The 26,863-nt window shown below is 44.5% G+C and overlaps 1 protein-coding gene across 1 annotated transcript in view; it reads right to left on the minus strand.

Annotated features, from left to right (window-relative positions):
• LOC126189801 (C-factor) overlaps positions 1–26,863 on the minus strand; it is a 94,004-nt gene that overhangs the window by 38,981 nt on the left and 28,160 nt on the right. The window contains exon 2 of the mRNA XM_049930971.1: positions 11,611–11,662. Within this exon, the coding sequence (XP_049786928.1) occupies positions 11,611–11,662 (52 nt within the window). The remainder of the gene's footprint in view (positions 1–11,610; positions 11,663–26,863) is intronic.

The raw sequence follows: 26,863 nt of genomic DNA on the forward strand, positions 1-26,863 counted from the left end.
TTTCCTCTCACATTTGTATTTCCCAAACATTCAAATTATTTTCCACAGATCCATTTACAGGCTTTTCATTTGTCCAAATGCTGCACCTATTTCATATGTTTACCCAACAGTTTTATTTTTTCATCTAGTGTATACCACCCAGTTTTATCACCAATACTCCCCTGTACTGTACACACACTTATCACTCTCTGATGCCATTCACATTTCTCTGCCTTCCCCTGTAGCTACACCCCATCCCAAGTGGATCACAGCTCCACCTACCTTTGTCAGTTTGGAAAAGTATCCCCATCCCTAGCTATAATACATTCTCATCTTCTACTCCTTAAATTCCACCTAATCACTCAAATTCACCCCATTCCCATGACATAACTAAAATTCCCTTTTCTGGATACCACCCCTCCTTTTTCAATGACATTCAAATCTTCATATTTTGTCAATTCCTATCTTATATAACATTTGAGAAACAAATCTCCTCAGTACAGGCATTCCTGAACCTATTCTGTTCACTCTATAATATACTGTCAATGTGCAATCCCAACTACATACATCCTATCTTGCAAACTGAAATCCTTGCCCTCCTACACCTGGAAAAGTACTCCATACACCATTTCTCTGGCATGCAGATCTTTTTCATCTGTAACATCCCCCAAAATCCCTCCCCTCCTTGCAGCATCCCACACCACCCAGGACTCAAACTCAACCAAGATGCTGTTGCCAACCTGAGTACCAAAAACCTCAGTGCTACAGAAGTTTCAGTCCTGTCCAAGGGTCCCTTCTTCAGCCACAATACTCAAAATTTTCACTGACCTAATCAAAGATCTACACTCATTTCTCGTTCCCTACAGTGGAAACACTTTTTTTTCCACCAACCCCTCCAACCAAAGCCAGGCAAAATTCAACATTGCAACATTGAGCCTCGCCTCTCTCACTTCATACTTACATCGCACCGTGACCCTCTCTCACTCCTACTTAATGTAACCCTAGTTACCTTTAAGGAATTCCTTACTTCTATCTTGGCCTGACTCTCCTTTTCTACATCCCCTCCAAGAAACAAACCTCTCAGGCGAGGAAAAAACAGCCATCCACAAGTTTGAGATACGTAATCACCATCCCTCCATCCCTGTAGACAATGGCTCCACCACTGTTGTGACGAACGGCAGTGGTTACCAGAGAGAAGGCATCCACCAATTGTCTGACTCCTCCATCTACAAGCCATAGTGATGCAGTTTGAGAAGTCTAGCATAACCTCCAATCTCTACTCAAATCCTTAGACCCGTCTCAAAATATCTTGCCCAAATCCATCTCCCTCCTCACCACAACTACCCCCTCATTCCTACCTTCTACATGCCTCCTTAAGTCTCTAAAAAAAATAAAAAAAAAATTAAAAAAAAACTGGCCTCCCCATTCTCATTGATTACTGTGCTCTCAACAAATTAATATCAGCTCTTGTTAACCAACACCTTCAAACAATCGAATATCAAAGACACAAACCATTTCCTTCACCACCTCACAACCATCCCTCAACCATTACTACCTGGATAACTACTTGACACTGTTGATTCCATCTTCCTATCACCCTGCCTATGATCTTGTCACTATTGAATATGACTTCTTCCAACATCTTATTGACTCCAAATCCATCATTTCATTCTTTAAACACCTAACACGCTAATTATCCTCCCAACCTTGTACAAAAACAAAAACTTTCCAGTCTCCCACCACCTCCCAAAGTCCCACAGTTTGGCCACAGAGGAGCATTCCCTTCATAGCTTCTTAGAACCACACAGGAGTGGAGCAACTGAATTAAATTTCTCCACCAGGGTTTTGATTACCTCTCATTGTGTCCTGAAATGAGAACTGTCCTGCCCACTATCCTTCCCACCCCTCCCACAGTGGTATTCCATCACCTGCCGAACCTACACAATACACTCATCCATCCTTATACAACCCGTGCTACCAATCCCTTGTCTCATGGCTCATGCCCCTGTAAGAGACCTAGATGCAAGATCTGTCCTATACATCCTCCCACCACCACCTACTCCAGTCTGGCCACTAACATCACCTATCCCATCAAAGGCAGGGCTACCTGTGAAACCAGTCATGTGATCTACAAGCTAAGCTGAACCACTGTGATGCATTCTATGTAAGCATGACAACCAACAAGCTGTCTGTCCACATGAATGGCCACCGAAAACTGTGGCCAGGAAACAAGTGGACCATCCTGTTGCTGAACACGCTGCCAAACATGATAGCCTTCATTTCAATGAATGCTTCACAGCCTATGCCATATAGATCCTTCCCACCAAAACCAGCTTTTCTGAATTCCACAGCTGGGAACTTTCTCTGCAAAACATCTTACTTTCCCATAACCCCCCTGGCCTCAACCTTCATTAGTCACTGTCCTCATCCATCCAGCCCCTTCCCTGTTCCCATTCCAGCACTCACAGCTGTCATTCCTCCACCACACCCAGTCTTTTTTTATTTCTCTCCTTTTCCACTACTCCCCCCCCCCCTCTCCCACCTCTCCCCTACCCTCCATTTATCCTACAGCACTTCACTGTCTGCCACCCCCACCATAATATCCCTCCTCCTCCCTGCCCCCAGCCTGCTCCTTATCCCAAGCAGACGCCACTCCCATCATGCACTGGTACTGCTGTTCGCAGTGTGGTTTCAGTTGCCTGACACTGCAGTCATGTGTGTGTGTGTGTGTGTGTGTGTGTGTGTGTGTGTGTGTGTGTGTGTGTGTATTGTTGACGAAGACCTTAATGGCCAAAAGCTTTAATTGTGAGAGTCTTTTCATTGTGCTTAGCTGTGAGGATGGGTCGTGAGTCATGCTTGGGTAGCCCAGTTAGTAGAGCACTTGCCCGTGAGATGCAAAGGTCCCGAGTTCGAGTCTTGGTCCGGCACACAGTTTTAATCTTCCAGGAAGTTTCATATCAACACACACTCCATTGCAGAGTGAAAAGTTCATTCTGGGAACTTTCCTTCTCATAATATTGTAACACACTACAGCCTTACACGTAACTACTCCTCCTCCGAGAGGAGGAGTCATCAGTCTGTAACTGAAATGTTCACCAATGGACAAACAGAAAGTGTACTGACTTCTCCAAAATGAGTTGTGGAAATATATGAACAGTATTCTGAAACGTTTAAAAAATGCTGCAAAGCCTTCATAACAGTTTAGACAGTACTACTAATGACAACAGTTGTGAACATGTTAGGTCAATAAACACAAATATTGAGAGTGAAAACACATGTCTTTCAGCAGTAAACAATAATTTAATGATGCAAAGCCTCAATAGCAATTTAGAAAGTATTAATAATGACAACAGTTGTGAATATGTTAGGTCAATGACGTTAGTGCAACATAAATAGAGTGAAAACGTATGTCATTCAGCACTAAACAGTCGTGCAATTAAGGCAGAAATGAGTGCAGGAAAATCTGAAATACCTACTGAACACAGTAGTCCTACATACAATCATGTGCTTAAAAATACAATGTTCAATACATGGAGTGCATAGAAGACAACTATCTTCAGGTACAGTAAACTTTACAAACAAACATTTGTAGATAAGCTCAAATTTCAATTTGCAAATTTCCAGATTTAATGGAAGGATGTACTCAGATAGCTATGGACATGGCCTTGCTGGAATCATACATGATGATCTTCATGTAAATTCTTCTTCCATTCTGAAACATGGGGTATCTTTGGTAGAAATCACAAGAAACATTAATGCTGAAAATCTCTCCAGTTTGTTAAAATATACAGCAATTTGTGGGCACTAATGATGTTTACAACAATGAATTATTCAAAGACACTAACAATTTGAAAGAAATTCTGAACTATAGTAGGAGAACACGAGTAAGTGTTGTTGGGATTCCTCAGAGACACGATCTCATAAATACTTCTATTGTGAATGAGTAAATCATTACAGTCTGAAAAGTTTTGCAAAGCATTCCAAAAGTCATATTTCTTATCTGTAGATTCCCTTGAGAGAGGAAATTTTACACAACATGATCTACATATAAATATTGAGGGAAAGACACTATAATACCACAAAATCTGAGACATCATAATTCATTAGACAGATGCAAGGAGAGATGCACCACAGGACAGTCTTCAGAAGCAACAGGACAGCTTTCATCACTGACACCACGAACAGTATCAACTAACCTGAAGTAATAAGAACCACCTGCATGTCAAGCAAAAGAAGAGTGTCACCACCAAAATTGAAATTAGCAGCGTGACAGTTATCAAGGACAATAAATCACTAGTAATTTTTTACCAGAATGTTCAGGATATAATTAGTAAGACTGCTAAATTAGAAATACTTTTACTCGAACAACTGAAAGATGTTTCAGTTTTATGTGTGAGTGAACAATGATTGAAGGAAAACCATGCTTGTATTGTTAGTATAACAGGATTTTAAATGGTTAGTAGCTTCTGTAGAGAGACTTTTATAGGTGGAGGAACATGCACATATGTTAAGCAAGGAACTGAACATAAAGGAATTAATATCAGTAACATAAATAACATTGAAAAAGTGTTTGAATACTGTGTTTGCAAACTTAAAGAATCCAAGATAATCGTTTTACGCACATACTGTTCCCCATTAGGCAACTTTATGAAGTTCTCGGACAGAATAGTAGGACTCATTAGTGAATTAAGGAATTTTAAGGAAAACATTCTGTAGTTGGAGATTTCAATGTAAACTTTAAAACAACCTGCCAAAACATGTCTAAACTAAATAATTTGTTATACTCACCCAATTTATCACCAACTGTCTATGAATACACCAGTCTTTGTAAGATCTCTAAAACTACAATTGATCAAATTTTTTTGACTTGCAAACACTTAATAATAATGTAGATGTGATTGACACTGGATTCTAATATCATGAAGCAATAAAAGTTAGTGTAAATAATGTACTCAGCATAAATTCTAGGACATCTACAGAAGATGTATAAATGAGGACAACATTAGGATTTTTAATACACTCCTGGAAATTGAAATAAGAACACCGTGAATTCATTGTCCCAGGAAGGGGAAACTTTATTGACACATTCCTGGGGTCAGATACATCACATGATCACACTGACAGAACCACAGGCACATAGACACAGGCAACAGAGCATGCACAATGTCGGCACTAGTACAGTGTATATCCACCTTTCGCAGCAATGCAGGCTGCTATTCTCCCATGGAGACGATCGTAGAGATGCTGGATGTAGTCCTGTGGAACGGCTTGCCATGCCATTTCCACCTGGCGCCTCAGTTGGACCAGCGTTCGTGCTGGACGTGCAGACCGCGTGAGACGACGCTTCATCCAGTCCCAAACATGCTCAATGGGGGACAGATCCGAAGATCTTGCTGGCCAGGGTAGTTGACTTACACCTTCTAGAGCACGTTGGGTGGCACGGGATACATGCGGACGTGCATTGTCCTGTTGGAACAGCAAGTTCCCTTGCCGGTCTAGGAATGGTAGAACGATGGGTTCGATGACGGTTTGGATGTACCGTGCACTATTCAGTGTCCCCTCGACGATCACCAGTGGTGTACGGCCAGTGTAGGAGATCGCTCCCCACACCATGATGCCGGGTGTTGGCCCTGTGTGTCTCGGTCGTATGCAGTCCTGATTGTGGCGCTCACCTGCACGGCGCCAAACATGCATACGACCATCATTGGCACCAAGGCAGAAGCGACTCTCATCGCTGAAGACGACACATCTCCATTCGTCCCTCCATTCACGCCCGTCGCGACACCACTGGAAGCGGGCTGCACGATGTTGGGGCGTGAGCGGAAGACGGCCTAACGGTGTGCGGGACCGTAGCCCAGCTTCATGGAGACGGTTGCGAATGGTCCTCGCCGATACCCCAGGAGCAACAGTGTCCCTAATTTGCTGGGAAGTGGCGGTGTGGTCCCCTACGGCACTGCGTAGGATCCTACGGTCTTGGCGTGCATCCGTGCGTCGCTGCGGTCCGGTCCCAGGTCGACGGGCATGTGCACCTTCCGCCGACCACTGGCGACAACATCGATGTACTGTGGAGACCTCACGCCCCACGTGTTGAGCAATTCGGCGGTCCGTCCACCCGGCCTCCCGCATGCCCACTATATGCCCTCGCTCAAAGTCCGTCAACTGCACATACGGTTCACGTCCACGCTGTCACGGCATGCTACCAGTGTTAAAGACTGCGATGGAGCTCCGTATGCCACGGCAAACTGGCTGACACTGACGGCGGCGGTGCACAAATGCTGCGCAGCTAGCGCCATTCGACGGCCAACACCGCGGTTCCTGGTGTGTCCGCTGTGCTGTGCGTGTGATCATTGCTTGTACAGCCCTCTCGCAGTGTCCGGAGCAAGTATGGTGGGTCTAACACACCGGTGTCAATGTGTTCTTTTTTCCATTTCCAGGAGTGTACTTTGTAAAAAAGTTCAGACTGGAGTTTGGATATATGTAACAATGCATATTTGAAGTTTGAGTCATTTTTAGCTAGTTACACACATAACTAAGACATGACATATCCTCTTAAGAAAATTAAAGTAAAAACCAGAACTAATCCTTGATAACACAGGGGATAAGAAAATCTTCAGAGCAACTTAGAAAGTTAAATACATCAGCTAGATAAAATCTTTAGAAATTTAATTTAATCAGCTAGGCAAAATCCAGTTCTCAAACAGTATGTAAACTGTTACAGGAAAATATAAGAAAGTCATTAGAACAGAAAAAAATAAGCAATGATTCATACATCAACAAAAACAAGGGTAACTAAAAAATGAAACAGTTTAGAAGGTGATAAACACAAACTTAGGCACAAGCGAAGCCAAAAGCATCAGCATTGTTATTAAAAGTGAGGGAAAAACTATAAATGATCCTTTACATATTGCCAGTGTATTCATTAGTCAATATACAAGTATAGTACAATATCTTACAAAAAATGAAAGTCATATAAAGGCTAATCATAACATTTCTGTAAATCCCAAAACTATGTTTTTGTATCCCACAATGAGAATGCAATCAGAAAACTAAAAAAAAAAATTTCTATAGTATAGATGGCATTCCAGATAGCATAATTAAACACAGCAAATATATTGCTCCTCTGCTTGTTGATAGAATTAATGCTTCGTTCAACACTTGTACTTTCCCTAGAGAACTTACGCTATCAACATTAAACCATTATATAAATATAGTGATCCTTTTGATGTAAAAAACTACAGAAATTTATCAATGTCGTCTTGTTGCTAAAAAACATTTGATAGAATAATGTACAAAAGACTCTCTCTCTCCTTTTTTTTTTTTTTAAAAAAAAAGTGAAATATTTGCCAATGAACAAAATGGTTTTAGAAAAAAATAGATCTACTGAAATTGCCATATATAATTTCCTAAAATTTCCTAAAGCTTATTCAAAATTCCATTGATCAAACTGAAGTAAACTGTGGATTGTTTTTAGATTTATCTAAGGCATTTGACGTTACTGATCATAAAATATAGATTGACAAACTATACACTATACTGCTATTGAGTCCACAGCACTGCTCATTAAGGGGTTTAAATCATACTTATCTGATAGATACCAGAAAGTAGAAATGGTTCATGAAGCTAAATCGTACTTTTCTGGATACAAGAAAGTTACTCAAGTTACTCATGGAGTACACCAAAGATCAATGTCTGGACCCCTCTTGCTCTTGATATTCATAAATGACTTGCCAAGTTATTTAACACAAGTTGATGCTGTACTGTTTGCTCATGATAGTAGTCTTTTTGTTAAAGCTCAGAATGTGACTGACTTACACAAAAAAAGAAAAAAATAGAAATAACAACTGAAGAAGCAGCTAAATGGTTTAGAGATAACAGAGAAGAAAACGTTATGGATCAATTTCAGGCATACATCAAATAAATCCTAATATAATAGTGAAGTAAGGTGAACAGAAAAATACTCCAGTAAAAATTTTTTAGGAATTTGATTAGATGAGCTATCCGAAATGGGATAAGCATATAGATTGGCTCAGTAAAAAATTAAGTAAATGCCTTTACATATTTGGATGGCTCAAAAATTCCTGCAGTGAAGAAACAGTAATGCATGCGTATTATGCATTTACGCACAATCATTCATGTTCAACATCCATTCCTGTATCCGCTCTGTTCAGTGCTGAAATAAATGTTAATTCTTACACTAAAAGTGTGTTATTATGGTTCTATGCCACGTAATACCCACAGATGTGACCCCAACTTCAACATTGTGCATTTGGAAATTATTTTGTGCTTATTTTCATCATTAACAAACTTTGTGTGCTGGTCCACATTGTCTTCAGAACAACGGATCAACCAGTGTTGTTTTGTGCTAGTGCCATGCACTCTTTTAACTGTGCTTGCATTTACACAAGTGTTCCTAATGTACAATTAGCTAAAAGTGAACATTTACCTGGCCCCTGCCATGGCAGTGGCCACTTAACTGTTACCAGCCCAGCATGGCCACTGTCAAATGCAGCAATGCCTGCTGCCCGGACAGGGCACGCTGCTTAGCGACATTGTGAACAATAATCATGTGAAGGACATTGTGTTTCACCCTCCAGTTAAGCAGTCACCTTCCGGTTGGTTTGATGTGCAGATGCAGTTTGAGAACTATACTTCAAACACTCATGCATATGGGGTTGCCTGATGTCAGTGCACTCCCCCCTCTCCCACCCCCCAACCCCGCGCACACTGTCTCGGTGACACCGGTCGTCTCAGCCGTGCAGGTTTCCGCGATCGTCGCTCCACAATTGCCTTCCACCCGCATCTGTAATGGCACCAGCCATTTCCACCATGCCCGCTTCCGCATCAGTCCCCTCTTGGCTGCTTCACAATCGCCTTCCACCCTCTGTTGCAACGGTACCGGCCATTACACCCACACCGTGTCAGCCTCCGGGCCTGCAGTTGGAACTCATTGTGCTGTCAGTTACACCATCTCACTTCATATCATGTGCTGCTTGCGGCAGCCCCTCCACGCATACCTCGAGCGATCCAGCATTCACCGCTACTGCATTCCCAGCTTCGGGGGCCCCCCTCCATCACCAACACAGATCTTCGCCTACCAGTGCTACGTCAAAATGTGTAACTCAGCAGATTTCCTAAGCTGCTTGTGTTGCAAAAGGACAACTCCATGACTTGGTTCACACTGGTAGACCATCTACTGGATATCCATGGAATTTTGGATGACAATGCACGTTTCGTCTGCCTGGTGAGCCACCTTCATGCCCATCCAGACCTCATCAGTGATCTGCTACTATCGCTGCCTGCCTCGTCCAAGTATTTAACGGCAAAAATATTACTTATTGAACGCCCTTCTTTCTCTCCAGCAGAGGCTATCCACCACATCATACATGATGAGCACCTCAATGACCGCACACCTTTGCAGCTTTGATGGCACATTTATGCATTAATTGATGATCAAACACTACCAGATGCAGTGCTTTGGACTTTGTGGTTGGTCAAACTGCTGTCGGACCTGCAACTTTACCTGCATCTCATGTCACCAACCCTCTTGAGATTCACCTACACATGGCCGATTGGGCATATGCAATCATTTGTCACAGACACCGACTGTCTAAGACAACACTCACATCACCACCAGTTGATAAGCTTGCACCTTTGGTTCTGCGCTCTACTGACAGAGAGACCAGCACACTTGCCTCATCACCTTAGCTACCTGTCAGGAGCTGTCACCTAGTGGCCTAAAGGAGGTACTGCCTGTGGCTCCCCGACAGCCACCGACCTTGCCCAAGCAGCAGCCTGATTGGCTTCCTGCCTCGACGCAGTCAGCTGCACTGTGCTGGTTCCATGCTACTTATGGGGAAGCCACCTGCAAATGTCGCACACCTGTACCTTTCCCAACCGAGACCAACGGGCATGCTTAGGCACCACATCCCACCACAATTCTTCATGGTGCCTACTGTCCAATGCAGCACCACTTGCTCCAGTGGCGCAATGCCTCTATGTCACTGACTTGTCAGTGGGCACTCACTTTCTCATCAACACCAGTGCTGACACCAGCGTTATCCCGGCCAAGGACGCAGGCAGCATGCTTTCTCCTGCTAACCTCGATTTGCTCGCTGCAAATCACTCTCCTATCTTAGTCCTCGGCTCCATCAAGATGTCATTTCATCTATCACTGAGCGCGACATTTCCTAGGACCTACCATGTTGCTGACGTGGATGAGCCTGCGATTGGGTTAGACTTTCTACACCATTACGAGCTTTTGCCACACCTGCAGGCCACTACGCTCCGCCACACATCTGGTTCTACCGTTCTGCACTCGAATGAACTCGGCACGTCTCCGCTCTCCATCTCCTTGGCTACACTTTCCACATGTGCATCTCTGCCCGAAGATATTATGGCATATCCACAAACCGATCAATGGGCTCCGCAACCACCTCCGCTGAATTGGCTCACGCACAGAGTACCTTACGCAGCCTCTCTGCAGAGCTGCTTCTTTTGACACTACCTCCCTCTTCTACTGTGTCTTCAGTCTGCTTCACTCCTGAGTCAAGCTGCACTTTCCCTGCTGCCTGTTCCATGCCAATGCAGTTGGACTAGTAGGCCACTCCTGTTCTCGCTTCACGGGACCCTTCACATGACGTGGCTGCTGCGCCAAGCCCTTCATCGGCGTCTGCCCACTTCACTCCGGCCTGGCACAGATGCTCTTCTCACTTCACGGGATCCCTCACATTTCGTGGCTACCATGCTGCGTCCTCAGTCATTGCCTGCTACCAATGCTCTGTACATGCCATCCTGGCACACCAAGGTCAGTCAACCACCACCACTCGTGGCCCACCACCCTTGCCCCGCCACGTGTGCCACCCTTCGTAGATCTCAGCAATCAGCAATGGCACTGGTCACCGAATCTGCACCATGGATGGCCCACCTGTGCATCATAAAGCTTGATGTCTTAATGCTTCGAAATTGCTACAAGTGAGTACTGTTTCTGTTCTACGAGGAAAGCCTGTGTGGTCCCTCCCGGAGCCACTCCTTGCCGCACACTGCCGACTTGCCTCTGCCGATGCCTCAACCGCCGCCACCGTGGTCCCCCTTCGCCTTGCCACTGCCTACACAGCTGTCCGCCACATGAGACCATGACGACGACGCACCTGAGCCGCACACTTTGCGTGCCGGACGCCACCTCCGCCCGCTGCACTAGCGCGAATATTTTTTTGTGGGCATATGTTTGTTAGCTCCACCTCACCATGCTTCACACTGCCGGAGGAGGGGGAGGGAGTGGGAGAGGGAGCTCTGTGGCATCTCTGACGTGAAGTGATGACACTTCTTTGTTTATGCTCTTTGGTTTTGTCTTGAGTCTTTGTTCGCTCGCGCCATGTCCAACATCCATTTCTTTATTCGCACTGTTCAGTGACAAAATAAATGTTAATTCTTACTCTAAAAGTGTGTTATTATGGTTCTTCACCTTTTTTTGGCCCTCTATTGTTCTGAGCTGTTTTTTAAGCAGCTCATAGTAATTTATTTCTTGCTGATACTATTTTAAGGTAGATAGAAATAGCAACGGAAACAGATCTTCCAGCTAACAACTAAAGTAAATGGAACTGAAAATTAAAAGAATTAAAAAATTTCACTCACCAAATTTTAGTATGTGAACATTTTTATGGCAGCTTGCAATTTCATTAAGATCCTGAAACAGAAAATTTTTAGGGAAACACAGTAATTAATATTTTGAAATTTATTATTTCACTGTCTACTAATATTGATCAAGATAGAAAACATGTTCCTGGACACTATCTCAATTAAGCACATGGTAAGCATGCAATTAGTTAACACTAGGCAGCATTCAGAACAATAGAATATCTTTGGAAGTTCAGGCCATGGCTCCAAGAACCTATGTCTTTTCATGTGTAACTAAGAGAATATTCTAATGAGAAATGTGCCAACAGTTGAAGTATCTCCAAACCACTGCATCACAACAAAGTACATAAGTGTGCAGTAACATTCATACCATTGCATCATAATAAATTGTATAAATGTTGAGTAACTACATAATTCTACCTCCAGAATTATAACTTAAACTGTTGTGAATGATGATTAATTTGGCATTTTGGCTTACTATTAACAGTTAATCAATTACTTTTCAATACAAATGATAGATACTCCTTCAAATAAAATGTCTGCTCAGCCAAATTTTATATAGCCATATATATATTTAAACCCAGACATCATTTACATAGTATGAATTACAAGACCTTTAAAACCTTCTAATATTTATCAGGTCTTTTCACAACAGAAGACAACTGATGCCTCACTGCTGCAACTATACATGAAAGTAAATCATAATTCATTTATTCATTCACAAATCATGCTATTTAAATCTCAACATGAAAGAGAACTTTCAGAGCTGTGGACTAAGTCAAGTTATACATTAAAAATCAGAAGCAGCCAATTCAGGTAACTTCCACAGCGTACACTAACAACAAACAGTGACTACCATTAATCTACTCACATTAGTAATTATAATTAGCTATTTATAGATTACTTTATGTGTTATTGGATCAAAAGTATCTGGAAATCTATTAGTGGACATTAACATGGTGAACATTCACTCTGCACCTGTATGACTACTTGAACTCTGGAACACTTTTAGTGAGGTATCTAGATGTCTGTCACGGAATGGCAGCCCATTCTTCCTCAAGAGCTGAAACCATAGATGGTAGTGATGTTGTACAATGGAGCCTGGAGTGAAGTTGACATTCTAACTCATTCAAAAGGTGTTCCACTGGGTTCATGTTAGGACTCTAGACAGGCAAGCCCACTTCAGGAATATTACTACCCACAAACCACTGTCTCACATGCATTGCTTTACGACATAGAGCACTCTCATGCTGATACAAATAATCACCACCACTGAACAGTTCCTCTATTGTACACAGTATACAATGCTGTAAAATGTGTTCATATCCTTTCATATTTAGCATTTTCTCATGTATAACAAGAAGACCACATCATAACCATGATAAGCATACTGCATTACTGGCACTATGCATGATGGCAGGTAACATTCTTCATGCATTTGCCAAACACAAACACTTCCATCAGATTTCCACAGAGTACAACATGATTCGTCACTCCAAATAGCTTGTTTCCAATCCTCCACTGTCCAGTGACATTGCTCTTTACACCACCTCAAGTGTCACGTCACTGAAAACAGAAATGTCTAGCCTAAGAGCAGCTGCTCAACCACTGTGTCCCTTTTTTTCCCCTCCCTATGCACAGTCATTGTACTTCCTGGACTGCTGGTGCCACTTTGGAACTCCTTCCATGGATTTCATATGGTTTTTTTACACCTGCTATCCACAATATTTGACAGTACCTGTGTGCTGTGCATCAGTACATGAAATCTGTCTGGTCTCAGCTTTAGAAGGTTTGAAATGCCTCTCATGGACTTGTTCCTATTCAGATGATATCCCATGATTAGACCACGTTCAAAGTCACTGAGCTCTCTTTCCCAACCTATTGTGCTATTACACATTACTCCCTGTCCCCTTCTATACTGGCAGGTCTGGCTCTTGTGGCATCTAGTCATCAATTCCACATTACATACGGGTGTTCAGATACTTCTGATTAGCTAGTGTACAGGCACTACATATATGCAATATTAAGAAAATAGCAGTTAATTTGAAAAAAGAAGGGAACTGCTTTTGTTCTTACCCTATTTAGCTGCTGTTTCTGCCTGCTACTTCGTACAAAACATCTACACACTGATTTCAGAGACCACTATCAGCTGTCTATTTACTGTTCTGTGTGAAAATTGACATTAACCAGCAATTTACATCCCTAACTCCAAAGAAACTGATAAATTATAGGAGTGGCAAATGACATACTTCTTTACATTGTTCTTGACTATTTGGGGTTTTCCAGTTTCCGGTCTGATACCTTCTACTAATGTGTACAGACTTTTGCATCAGATTAGAAAACTCAATTCTGAACTCTGAAGAGGGATGAGTAAACTATAAACACATTATTTTTACTACTAGTATTGCAATTGTGAAGTTCAAAGTTCATCTTAAATTCACTCTTACTAATAACCAAAAACTTCATAGTTAATGTACTGACACAAGTGTAAAACTGAGCAAAGTGGCACAGTTGTTGCCACACTGAACTTGCATTCAGGAGGACAACAGTTCAAACCCACATCTGGCCATCTTGATTTAGGTTTTCCATGATTTCCCTAAACCTCTTCATGCAAATTCTGAGATGGTTCCTTTGAAAGGGTACAGGTGACTTCCTTTCCTAATCCAATGGGACCGATGACTTTGCTGTTTGGTCCTCTCTCCCAAATCAACTGACCAACCAACAAGAGTAAAACTCCCAAGATCTCTGACATAGCTTCTGCAAGATATTTGGTTATCACCTTCACATTTTATTCTTAATTTACATATTTTTTAGAATAAATACTTCCTTGACATTAGCAAATTGTCCCAGGAGATCATGCCACAAGACAGTGTTGAGTGAAAGAGTGCTAGCAATCCTACCCACAGGCCATAGAAGTGAGAGAGATTTATAAATGTAAGACAGGCAGAAATGAGCTTTTTTGTTAACTTATCCATGTTCTAGTTCCACCTAAGTTTCTTTTTCTTACTCAACTGGATGACAAGGTACTCACACATGGAGTTATATTTACACTCATGCTCATAAATTAAGAATAATGTCGATGCATGGTGAAACAATGCTCTGGTGGTGGTTTGTGGGTTTAAATCACCTCGGGGAATGACCATGTGGTGCATTTTACCTGTGGTCTTTGCACGGTGGCACTGGCAGCAGTCCACATACGCAGAGGTGTGTTCGTACATGTCAGAGTATGGTGCAGCGAGGATGTGTGCAGATGTTTTCAGACATGCTAATGGTGACTGTGTGTTGACAATGGCTCAAAGAACCATGTGAACAGCAGGCTGAAGAAGAGAGACTTCAGCCTTGGCCGCTGTATCAGCCGCCTAGTTTCCACAGATACCAACGTGTCCTGGGATCCAGAGGAATGCCACAGAGATGCCCCCCAAGTGGAGCAAGTGGAGGCAGTCCTGAATCCAGTGGACCAGAGGGTGGACAGGGTAAAGAGCTTGGAGACTGAGGAGAGAGCTGAGCGAATCTGAGCATATAATATACTGTATCCACTGATGGCAACGGATGTATTGGGCAGCCTGGAGAACAGCGTAAAGCTCCGCAGTAAAAACTGAACATTGGTCGGGAAGCCGAAATTGATTAGGGGTGTCGCCAACAATATAGGCACTCCCAATACCAAATGATGTTTTTGAGCCGTCAGTGTAAATAAATGTGGCATCCTTAATTTGTGTGCATAGAGCAGCAAATGCCCGACGATAAATGAGAGAAGGGGTACCATCCTTGGGAAGCTGAAAAAGGTCATGGAGCAGGCAGGTCCAGGGGCAGAGCCAAGGCGGTGCTGTACCCCCAGTTGTCAAGAAAGTTTTAGGAAAGTGGAAGGAAAGACAATATAGCAGTTGACAAAAGCAGACTCCCGGTGGCCTGCATACCCTAAATCCAAAGAGGCATAAAAAAAAGGTCATAGGCCTGATTAGCAGGCATGGAAGACAGATGGCTAGCATAATGACTCAGAAGGACAGCTCGCCAATTGGAAAGCGGAGGTTCAGCAGTCTCAGCATAAAGGCTTTCCACAGGGCTGGTGTAAAAAGTTCCAGACGCTAAACGTAATTCAAGCTGGTGGACAGAGTCGAGACGCCGAAGAATAGATGGCCAAGCAGAGGAGTAAACTATGCTTCCATAGTCCAATTTCAAGCACACTAAAGCACGATAGAGGTGGAGAAGGACCACTCGGTCCGCTCCCCAGGAGGTACCATTCAGAACACGGAGGGTGTTGACAGATCGCAGACAGCCGAAAGATAGGAAATGTGAGAGGACCAGCACAGTTTTCTGTCAAACGTAAGTCCCAAGAATTTAAGGACATCTGCAAACGGAAGGTTGACAGGGCCTAGATGTAGGGAAGGTGAAAGAAACTCCATATGACACCAAAAATTTACACAAATGGTCTTATTGGGAGAAAAGCGGAAGCTGGTTTCGATGCTCCAAGAGTGGAGGCGATCGAGACATCCTTGAAGACATCATTCAAGGAGGGTGGTCCATTGAGAGTTGTAGTAGATTGCAAAATCATCCACAAAGAGGGAGCCTGAGACATCGGGAAGGAGACAATCCATAAATGGATTTATGGCGATGGTAAACAGTACAACACTTAGCACAGAGCCCTGGGGTACCCCATTTTCTTGGAAGAAAGTACGGGAGAGAGTAGTGTTCACCTGCACTGTAAATGTGTGCTCTGACATAAATTCACGAATAAAAAAGGGCAGCTGACCTCGAAAGCTTGGGGCGGAGAATGCCTGTCCTGTTTGGCGTTTCCTAAGAAAATTGTTCATGATGTAAGTGGAGAGAGCAACAAGATGGTCAACTGCAGAACGCTGCTTTCGGAAACCGCAATGGGCAGGTGTTAAAAGGCTTCGTGACTCCAGCCACCAGGCTAAATGGCAATTCACCATACCCTCCAAAACCTTACATACAATACTCATGAGAGAAATGGGGCAATAGCTAGAGGGAAGATGTTTGTCCTTTCCCTGTTTCGAAACAGGAATGATGCTAGCTTCCCGCCATCCTCTGGGAAAAGTACTGTCAGTGCAAATTCGATTATAAAGGCAAAGGAGGTAATGCAGACTATGGTATGATAAATGCAGCAACATTTGGATGTGGATACCATCCAGTCCTGGGGCAGAAGAGTGAGAAGAAGAGAGTGCATGTTGGAGTTCCCCCATGGAGAAAACAGTGTTATAGCTTTTGCTATCTTGAGAGGAGAAAGCAAGAGGTCATGGAACGGAAGTTCCACATTTCTTCGGGAGAAAGGCTGGCGGGTAATTTGAAGAGTTCGCAATCTCAGCAAAGTGTTGACCCAATGAGTTAGAAATTGCGACGGGGTCTACTAAGGTATCATGCATAACAGTGAGCCCAGAGATCGGGGAGAAACTAGGTGCGCCAGATAACTGTAGAATTCGACTCCACACTTTTGAGGAGGGAGTGAAGGTGTTAAAAGAGGTAGTAAAGAAGTTCCAGCTTGCCTTCTTGCTATCGCAGATGACATGAAGGCATCGCACACAAACTGCTTATAGCGGATACAGTTGGCCAAAGTAGGATGGTGGCGGAAAACACGAAGAGCATGTCGCTGCTCACGTATTGCGTCATGGCTTGTTTCATTCCACCAAGGAACTGGGGGGTGCCGGGGCAAACCAGAGGTGCGAGGTATTGAACATTCCGCAGCTGTAAGAAGAATAACTTCTGTAACATGAGTGACCTAATCGCCGATGCTAGGAAAGTGACAGTCATCGAATGTCGTTAGAGATGAAAAAAGTGTCCAATCAGCTTGGGCAAACTTCCAGCGCCTCGGGCGCAGAGATGGCAGTTGTGGCTGCAATCGGAGGACACATGGAAAATGGTCACTTAAGTGTGTATCAGCAAGAGCAAACCATTCAAAGCACTGAGCTAGCTGAACAGTACCGACCGAAAGGTCCAAATGAGAGAAATTCATCGTGGAGGCAGACAAAAATGTAGGTTCTACAGTGTTGAGGCAAATAAGATCCGCTTGGTGGAAGACGTCAATCAATAGGGAGCCTCGCAGACAAGGACGCGGAGATCCCCAAAGTGGGTGGTGGGCACTGAAGTCCCCATCCAGCAAATAGGAGGGCGGGAACTGACCAAGGAGATGAAGGAGTTCAGCTCTTGCCATCGGTGTGGGCGATGGAATGTATACGGTACAAAGAGAGAAGGTGTATCCAGAAAGGGAAGGACTGACAGCAACAGCTTGGAAGGAACTGTTTAAGGGGATTAGGTGATAATAGACAGTATCATGGAAAAGAATCATAAGTCCCCCGTGTGCTGGAGTGCCATCAACAGAGGGAAGATCAAACCGGACTGACTGAAAATGAAGGAAAACAAAGTGATCGTGGGGACGCAGTTTTGTTTCCTGAAGACAGAAGATGACTGGCAAGTAGGATCATACGAAGATCGACAATTCATCCCGATTGTCTCTAATATTCCAATGGATAATTGACATAGGGTGGACAGAAAAGGGAAGAATCTTACCATGGTTACTCTCAACTCAACGACTGCAGAGAGCCAGTCGCCGACAGAGTGGAACGACTTTCAGCCAAAGGCAGAAGATCTTGATTCAAAGGTTGTTCGGGGGCAGCTCCTGTCACCAGTGATCAGCTGATTGATCGGCCGCCAGCAGTGCGCCTTGGCAACACGGAAGACGGCCGAGGGCAGTTAGCGCCAGGTGGCGTTGTAGATGAGACACGGCATGGCTGAGGAGGAGAGAAACTTGGTTTCTTATGAGCCTTCTTGGAAACAGGACGTTGAGATGAGGAAGGAATCAATGATTATGAAGTTGGGGTACGTAAAAAATCTTCGCAAGTAGGCTCTTTTTTTGAAGTCCGGGTCTCTGATTCTGGGGCTTGTGATTTAGCACAAACCGATGAAGGGTGAGCCGTAGAGTGAGCATGTGATAGTGGGGAAGTTGAACGGGTCATCTTTGTGCTGGCCGATCTGACGACTGTGACACTAAAGGTGAGATCACAAGTTTGCATGGCTGCCTTCTTAGTAGGCCTAAGTGATGCAAGGACAGCGCTATATTTACCTGCTGGAGGCACAGTGGACTTTTGACTGGTGAATAAGTAATGAGGAGCAAATGTAGACACCTTTTCCTTCACTCTGATTTCCTGAATAAGCCATTCATCTTTGAAAATGAGGCAATCTCTAGAGGAAGCAGCCTGGTCACCCACACAGTTGATGCAACTAGGGGATGGAGGTGGACAAGCAACCTCATGGGCATCCTTGCCACAAGCAACTCATTTGGCCGGATTGGAATACGACTGGCTGGTATGATTAAACCACTGACACCAATAGTAACGCATAGGGTTGGATATGTAAGGGCAAACTGAAATGATCTCATAGCCTGATTTAATGTTTGATGGAATTTGAACTCTGTAAAATGTCAAAAAGATAGTACGGGTTGGTACCAAGCCCCTGTCAACTCTTTTCACGACTCAATGTTCAGCCATTACGCCCTGGTCAGACAGGTAGTTTTGAATTACCTTGTTGGACAATCAGTCGAATGAGCATGTATAAACCACCCTGCATGATGAATTTAAAGTACGGTGCACTTCCACCCAGACAGGGAAGGTGTGTAGCAGTGAAGTTCACAGCAATTTTTGTGCCTGGAGGGCACTGATCGTTTCTAACAACGAGGTGCCATTTCGTAAATGGGAACAAGACTTTACTAGACCCCATCAACACCTTTCTGAATAATGAAAGGGTTGACTGTGGAGATGTCTTAACCTTCATCCGAATGATAAACAACAAGGAACAGTGACACTGATGAAAGAAATGTCCATGGCTGAGACTCATTTAACTTTCGCTTGTGAGCAGAAATTGTAGACGTAGAGGAAACCATTGCAGGCTCTCTCTGAGGGCACTCCCACCTTAGGTGATTGTTCACATCTCAGGTCACACCTCCCGAGAAACGGACGAAGAGACCAATCAGCACATTCGGAAGGTACCAGTTCAGGTAATCACCCCTCCCTGGGCCTGGCCGTTACCAGGGGGTATGTACGTGTCCTACCTGTCTACGCGGGGTGGGGAATTATGCGTTACCCTGTCACCGGCTACGCGTGGGAACATGTGGGTCGGTCTCCAGACACACACAGGGAGGAAAGAAAGAGAAAGGGAGGAACAAAGAAAAGGAAATAAGAGAGGTCTCAAACACCGCAGCAGAGAAAAGGGTAAAGAGGAGAGGCAAGGAAAAGAGAAGGACAAAGGGAAGCAGAACCTTTCCAGCAAAGAAAGCAAAGAAGAGAGACTGTCTTACAGTTACAAGCGTCTGTCTCCGAACGTAGGCACGAAACATACTCCCATAGGGGGAGAAGGGGAAGGGAAGAGGCGGTGGTGAGGGGAGGGGAGGATGGGGGATGGGGAAGGATGTGGAAAAGAAAGGTATGCAGCCCGGAAAGGAAAGAGAGCTGCACTAGCTCGGGGTCCCGAGCTCACCACGCACATATCCACAAAAGAGTTGTGGACCCCCTGGGGGGTGTGTCATGTGTGTTCCCTATGTGCCCATGCTATCAGTGCCAGTTTTGTGTAGTGCCACGTTGCGTGGCACCACATTCTGCAATTATCCTTAATTTATGAGCATGAGTGTAGTATGTGGCAACTGACATATTCTTTTGGTTCTTATGAGTTATATTTATTTATTTCAGATTGCATAATATTTGTTTTTATAAGATTATGAGTTAAACTGTTTGCTGTGAACCACATGGAAGGCTTCTTTTTCATGGTGTTGGCTACTTACCCAACATCCATAGGACCATTAGATGTTATTTATTTATTCCAATGAACGTCAGTTTTCTTGTAGCAGTATTTTTTATTTTATCTTGATGTTTATCTCTTTTATGTCATATCAATTTCAAGACAATATTGTTTGTTATTCTGGTATCCATTTGGCTTGCTTCATGAACTGAACACTGTAAGTACTGAAATCAAGGGAGGAATCTATAATCCATCGGCTTCACAGTTGAATAACTTGTGTCAAACACCTTCTATTCTCTGTGTCAAATCGAAAATGCCTTTTTTAATTCATTTCTACCAGAACTATATTTGTGAGGGCTTATATTGCTTTTTTGTAGAGATGCTTTTTCAAAAGCCAAATTAAGCTACTGTCAAAAGGTTATTGTCAGAAAGATGGTTTAGTATTCTATTATAAGCTACCTTCCCAAACATTTTTGAGCTCACAGAAAAGAGGGAGACAAGTCTATGATTACAAGTTCCTGGATTGTCTTTGCTTTTATATAAAGGAGTTGTTATTGCATACATCAGTGTTTCAGGAAGTATTGCTTAACCCACTGATTGTTTACAAAAGTAACTCTAGGAGAGTTCTAACAAGCCATCACAATTTTGTTTGAAATACCATCATAACTAGAAGAGTCCCTTTTTTTATGAGACACAATTATTTTTGTGTTCTCTTTAGCAATTTATTTCGATAACTTATGTCTACTGGTGAACTAGGTTATACACTCCTGGAAATGGAAAAAAGAACACATTGACACCGGTGTGTTAGACCCACCATACTTGCTCCGGACACTGCGAGAGGGCTGTACAAGCAATGATCACACGCACGGCACAGCGGACACACCAGGAACCGCGGTGTTGGCCGTCGAATGGCGCTAGCTGCGCAGCATTTGTGCACCGCCGCCGTCAGTGTCAGCCAGTTTGCCGTGGCATACGGAGCTCCATCGCAGTCTTTAACACTGGTAGCATGCCGCGACAGTGTGGACGTGAACCGTATGTGCAGTTGACGGACTTTGAGCGAGGGCGTATAGTGGGCATGCGGGAGGCCGGGTGGACGTACCGCCGAATTGCTCAACACGTGGGGCGTGAGGTCTCCACAGTACATCGATGTTGTCGCCAGTGGTCGGCGGAAGGTGCACATGCCCGTCGACCTGGGACCGGACCGCAGCGACGCACGGATGCACGCCAAGACCGTAGGATCCTACGCAGTGCCGTAGGGGACCGCACCACCACTTCCCAGCAAATTAGGGACACTGTTGCTCCTGGGGTATCGGCGAGGACCATTCGCAACCGTCTCGATGAAGCTGGGCTACGGTCCCGCACACCATTAGGCCGTCTTCCGCTCACGCCCCAACATCGTGCAGCCCGCCTCCAGTGGTGTCGCGACAGGCGTGAATGGAGGGACGAATGGAGACGTGTCGTCTTCAGCGATGAGAGTCGCTTCTGCCTTGGTGCCAATGATGGTCGTATGCGTGTTTGGCGCCGTGCAGGTGAGCGCCACAATCAGGACTGCATACGACCGAGGCACACAGGGCCAACACCCGGCATCATGGTGTGGGGAGCGATCTCCTACACTGGCCGTACACCACTGGTGATCGTCGAGGGGACACTGAATAGTGCACGGTACATCCAAACCGTCATCGAACCCATCGTTCTACCATTCCTAGACCGGCAAGGGAACTTGCTGTTCCAACAGGACAATGCACGTCCGCATGTATCCCGTGCCACCCAACGTGCTCTAGAAGGTGTAAGTCAACTATCCTGGCCAGCAAGATCTCCAGATCTGTCCCCCATTGAGCATGTTTGGGACTGGATGAAGCGTCGTCTCACGTGGTCTGCACGTCCAGCACGAACGCTGGTCCAACTGAGGCGCCAGGTGGAAATGGCATGGCAAGCCGTTCCACAGGACTACATCCAGCATCTCTACGATCGTCTCCATGGGAGAATAGCAGCCTGCATTGCTGCGAAAGGTGGATATACACTGTACTAGTGCCGACATTGTGCATGCTCTGTTGCCTGTGTCTATGTGGCTGTGGTTCTGTCATTGTGATCATGTGATGTATCGGACCCCAGGAATGTGTCAATAAAGTTTCCCCTTCCTGGGACAATGAATTCACGGTGTTCTATTTCAATTTCCAGGAGTGTATGTGTCTAGGTAAATCTAAATAAACTGGTTACATTGATGTATTTTTTTCTCCTTGTGTTATCACCTATTGACAGAATGAATTAAATGAGCTTAGTGCCTAGTGACTTAAATTTTACGTCATCTATACCCATCATTTTCCATACCAGTTTTATTTATTTCACGTCTAATAATTCTTCAGATTGTCTTTGCTTTGTACTTGTAATTTTAATTTTTTAATTTTTTATTTTATTTATTTATTTTTCATAGTGGATGGTCATTACTTCTTTGATGAAAGGGTGAAGAATTTTGCAATATGACTTGGAGTTCACCATCAAGTTTTGATCAGAATTAGCTAATCACATTAAATGAACACCATGCACCTTAGAGAGGTATTAAAATGTTTGGAACAGTATGGTGTGGTGTTGAACATGGCAAAGTTTGTTTTTGGGTAACCTGAAGTTACCCTAAGCCACTGGATACCAGATGCAGGTTCCCTGCCATTGACAGAGAAGGTTGATGCCATTCCGCAAGTGCCAAAGCTAAGTTAAAACTCATGGATGTTCCCAGTGATGATGTTCAGTTACAAGGGGCATTCAATAAGCAATGCAACACTTTTTGTACTGACAGCAGGTTGGTTTCATTCAGGATTCCAATACACCATATTATTCCCCATTCTTCTGGCTACAAACCCTATTTTTCAACATAATCCCTGTTCAGTGTGATGACCTTACACCATCTAACTGGGAGGGCCTGTATGCTTGCATGGTACCACGCTACTGGTCAACATCTGAGCCAATGTCTCGCTGGATCACCCCCCCCCCCCCCCCCCCCCGACACTCACGGTTCTTTTGTGAGTTCACATGTGGTGCACACAGGGCTCCCAGCTATTTAGATCCTTTGTTCCTTCCCGGGCTGCATTTTCTACCTGATGCCTCTCCCTATCTATCCTCATTCCTTCCCTTCTACTCCTCCTTCTCCTCTCTCAGTGTTCTTAATTCTGTCAACCTCACTAGTCACCTGGTTTCTAGTATTCTTTCCAGTTTTAGTTCTCCTTGCCTTTTCCTTTTAATCCATCCTTTTTGGCATTTTTGGTACCTCTTTGGAATTTGACCTCAGCTCCTAATTTTGCTCTCCATAGTGTGAGGCATTTGGGGATGAACTCTCTCACTAGCATCTATGGTATGGATACCTCTTTCTCCTCTCTTCCTTTTTCCACTGTAGGTCCCCCTTGCCCCACTAGCTCACCACCACATGCAGCCAGTTTGTGTGGTGGGGCTGTTATGTACCCATCTACCATATCCCCCTAACAACACAGGGATCACACTTTTGATAACTGAGTTGTTGCCTCCCCACCTATGCTAAGTAGTGACTGCTTGTTGCTCTGGGGACGTACAAGTCTTGGCACTGGCTGCCATGCCGGACAGCCCTTGCTGTGGCTGGGTGGTGCTCATGAGAGAGCTCAAGTTCAGAGTGGGTGGTATCTGGGTGGATGCTTTGCCTATCAAACATATCAAGCCCCAAAAAATGGACCATTTTTTGACAGCCATCCCTTCAGTTGATAATGGATCATTTAATGCTGCTTCTTATGACCCTGTGATCTTACCTCCCCTGGCTACACCCTGGGAGGAGGGCCAAGCTCACAGGCTTGCACTAGGACTGACAGACATGTTCACCACCACCAAGCCATAATTTTTTTGGAAAATATTAAAGACAAGTTTAGTGAAGTGGTGTCTCTCAGTAAGATGCGGTCAGATTCGCTGTTGATCAAAACTTCTTCTGCTGCCCAAACTTCAGCCCTTCATGCTTGTGACCATCTTGGTGGTGCCCCAGTGTCCATTACTTCTCACCAGTCCTTCAGTATGGTTCAGGGAATCATTTTTCATAGGGACCTCATCCTTCAATCTGATGAGGAACTCTGGGCCAATTTCGAACAACGGGGTATTCATTTTGTTCTGAGTTTCCAAAAAGGTCGTAAGAGCAATCACACTGATAGCAGCACCTTTATTCCAGCATTTGAGATGGTGCCCACCAGGATAAGGTAAAGGTTATGTGTTATTGGAGTGATGTGAAGCCATATGTCCTGCCACCGATGAGGTGTTTTTGGTACTTGCGTTCCCACTGTTTGGTGGACCATCTATGCGGTGAATGTGGACATCCACTCCACAAGGGGAGCCCCTGTGTCCCACTGCCCATTTGTATTAATTGTCATAACCGTCATTGTACGTGCTCACCAGACTGCCTGGTTTTTAATAGGAAAAGAACATACAGGACTATAAGTCCCTTGATCGTTTGTCCTACACTGAGACTCCTTTGAAATGTGACCGACTTAACCCTGTGTCTATGATCCCTAACTTTGCTTCTGTTACATCCTTTCACCCTCTCCCCCTCCTTAACACAGTTCCCCCCTTCTCTCCTCCCCCCTTCCCCTGTGGTTCCCACACCCTCCCCTCCAGGTGCCGTTGCCCCTATCGGGCCGGAGGGGTGTCCCCCTTGCCCCCTTGTTTGGCAGCCACTGGTGATGGTGTTCCCTTTTGGGACCTCTCCCCACAGCATCTCTTAGGCCAGAAGCCTACTACCACAACTCAGCCGTGTGACACACATTTCATATACCCTACAGTCACTTATTCTCTTTCATTTATAAACCTTGCAGAAGCCTGCTCTCCCTCCATGCCTTGCCATCCCTGACCAATGACAGAGGAGATGAAGAAACATAACTCCTAGACCAAGTCCCCTCTGATGCTGCCAGAGGTGCCAACTCCTCCCTTGCAATGTGAATCTGACCTTTTTATGCATGCCACCCCACACTTGTTGCTGGCAGATGGTGACCCAGCAGCGTGATTGGTTCCAACCTGTTTGCTTCCCATTTGGATCCCCATTCCATGTTTAATCAATGGAACTGTAGTGGATATTACTGTCAGATCCCAGAGTAGCAATCTCTTTTTTTTTCTTTTTACTTGGCAGCTTGTGTCATTCTCCATGAATCTCACTGACCATTTGTGGGTTCCATGCTTTCTGTCAGAACCAGGTTGGCCCTTTCAGGTCTTCTGGTGGCATTTGGATCTTGGTCCATATGGACACTGTTAGTAATAGACTCTCATTCATACCACATTGGAAGCAGTTGCCATCCAGTTTCACTTGGATTGTGTGATCACAGTTTGCAGTCCCCATCTCCATTCTGACTGGTCATCTGCACCTGCTGTCCTAACTGCCCTCTTTCAGCAAGTGCCCCCTCCCTTCCTCCTCCTTGGGGATTTTAATGCCCATCAGCCTTTTTTGGGGCAGTGCTTAAGTACTTTTTCATAGAGTCAGGGCTCCTCATTGGCCAATTTCTTGCGGACCACAACCTGTGCCTTCTTAATGATGGTTTCCCTAGACATTTTAGTGCCAAAAAAGGCACTTTCTCTGCCATTTATCTTTTCCTCACTTCCCCTCCCCTTCTTCCTTCCTTATACTGGTTGCCTCACAATGACCTCTGCAATAGTGACGACTTCCCGTTGATCCTGTCATTCCCTTCCCACCTCCCAATAGTAAGTTTACCCCGCTGGGTTTTCCATCATGTTAATTGGGCTCTATATTCCTCCCACATCATATTTACACCTGCATTGTCAGTTTGTAATGATGAAGTCATACTTGATCTCTCCGATACGGTAATGTGCACTGCCAGCATTACCATTCCCCACTCAATGGGCCCCGTTTGCCATCAGCCAGTTCCATGGTGGAGCACAGCCACTGCAACTACCATCTGTAATCATCATCACGCTTTGCATCATCCAAGGCAGCACTAGTCCTCCACCGGTCTTATTAATTTTAAAAGTCTTCATGCCAGTGACCAACAAAAACAGAGCAAGTGGGTGTGTTAGGAATGCTTTATCTCCTCCCTAGGTTTGTCTGTCTTTGTCACAAGAGTGGGCTACACTCCACACACTCCAAGGTTGTCAGCGGCAGTCCTCCATCCGAAGCCTTGACATTCCCATTAGCCTTTGTACAGATCCATCATTTCTTATGGAACAGCTTGTGACAGATTTCGCGATGGCATTGGCATCAGCCGCCTATCCAGCCACCCTCCTCCTTCAGAAACAGTGGACTAATACTTCACACTTAAGTTTTCACCCTTGTCAGGTGGCTCTTACAATGAGCCTTTTTACCAAGTGGGAACTACTTCTCCCCTCTCTTCTTCCCACGATTCAGTCCCTGGCCCTGATTCCATCCATAACAAACTGTTTCAAAACCTCAATCCTCCACAACAATATCTCCGCCAGGTGTATAACAATATTTGGTTACAAGGTATTTTCCCCTCTTAATGGTCTATCCTTAAGCCTGGTGAGTAACCATTGTCCCTTAATAGTT

Source organism: Schistocerca cancellata, chromosome 1, assembly GCF_023864275.1.
Source record: "Schistocerca cancellata isolate TAMUIC-IGC-003103 chromosome 1, iqSchCanc2.1, whole genome shotgun sequence".
Lineage (NCBI taxonomy): Eukaryota > Metazoa > Arthropoda > Insecta > Orthoptera > Acrididae > Schistocerca > Schistocerca cancellata.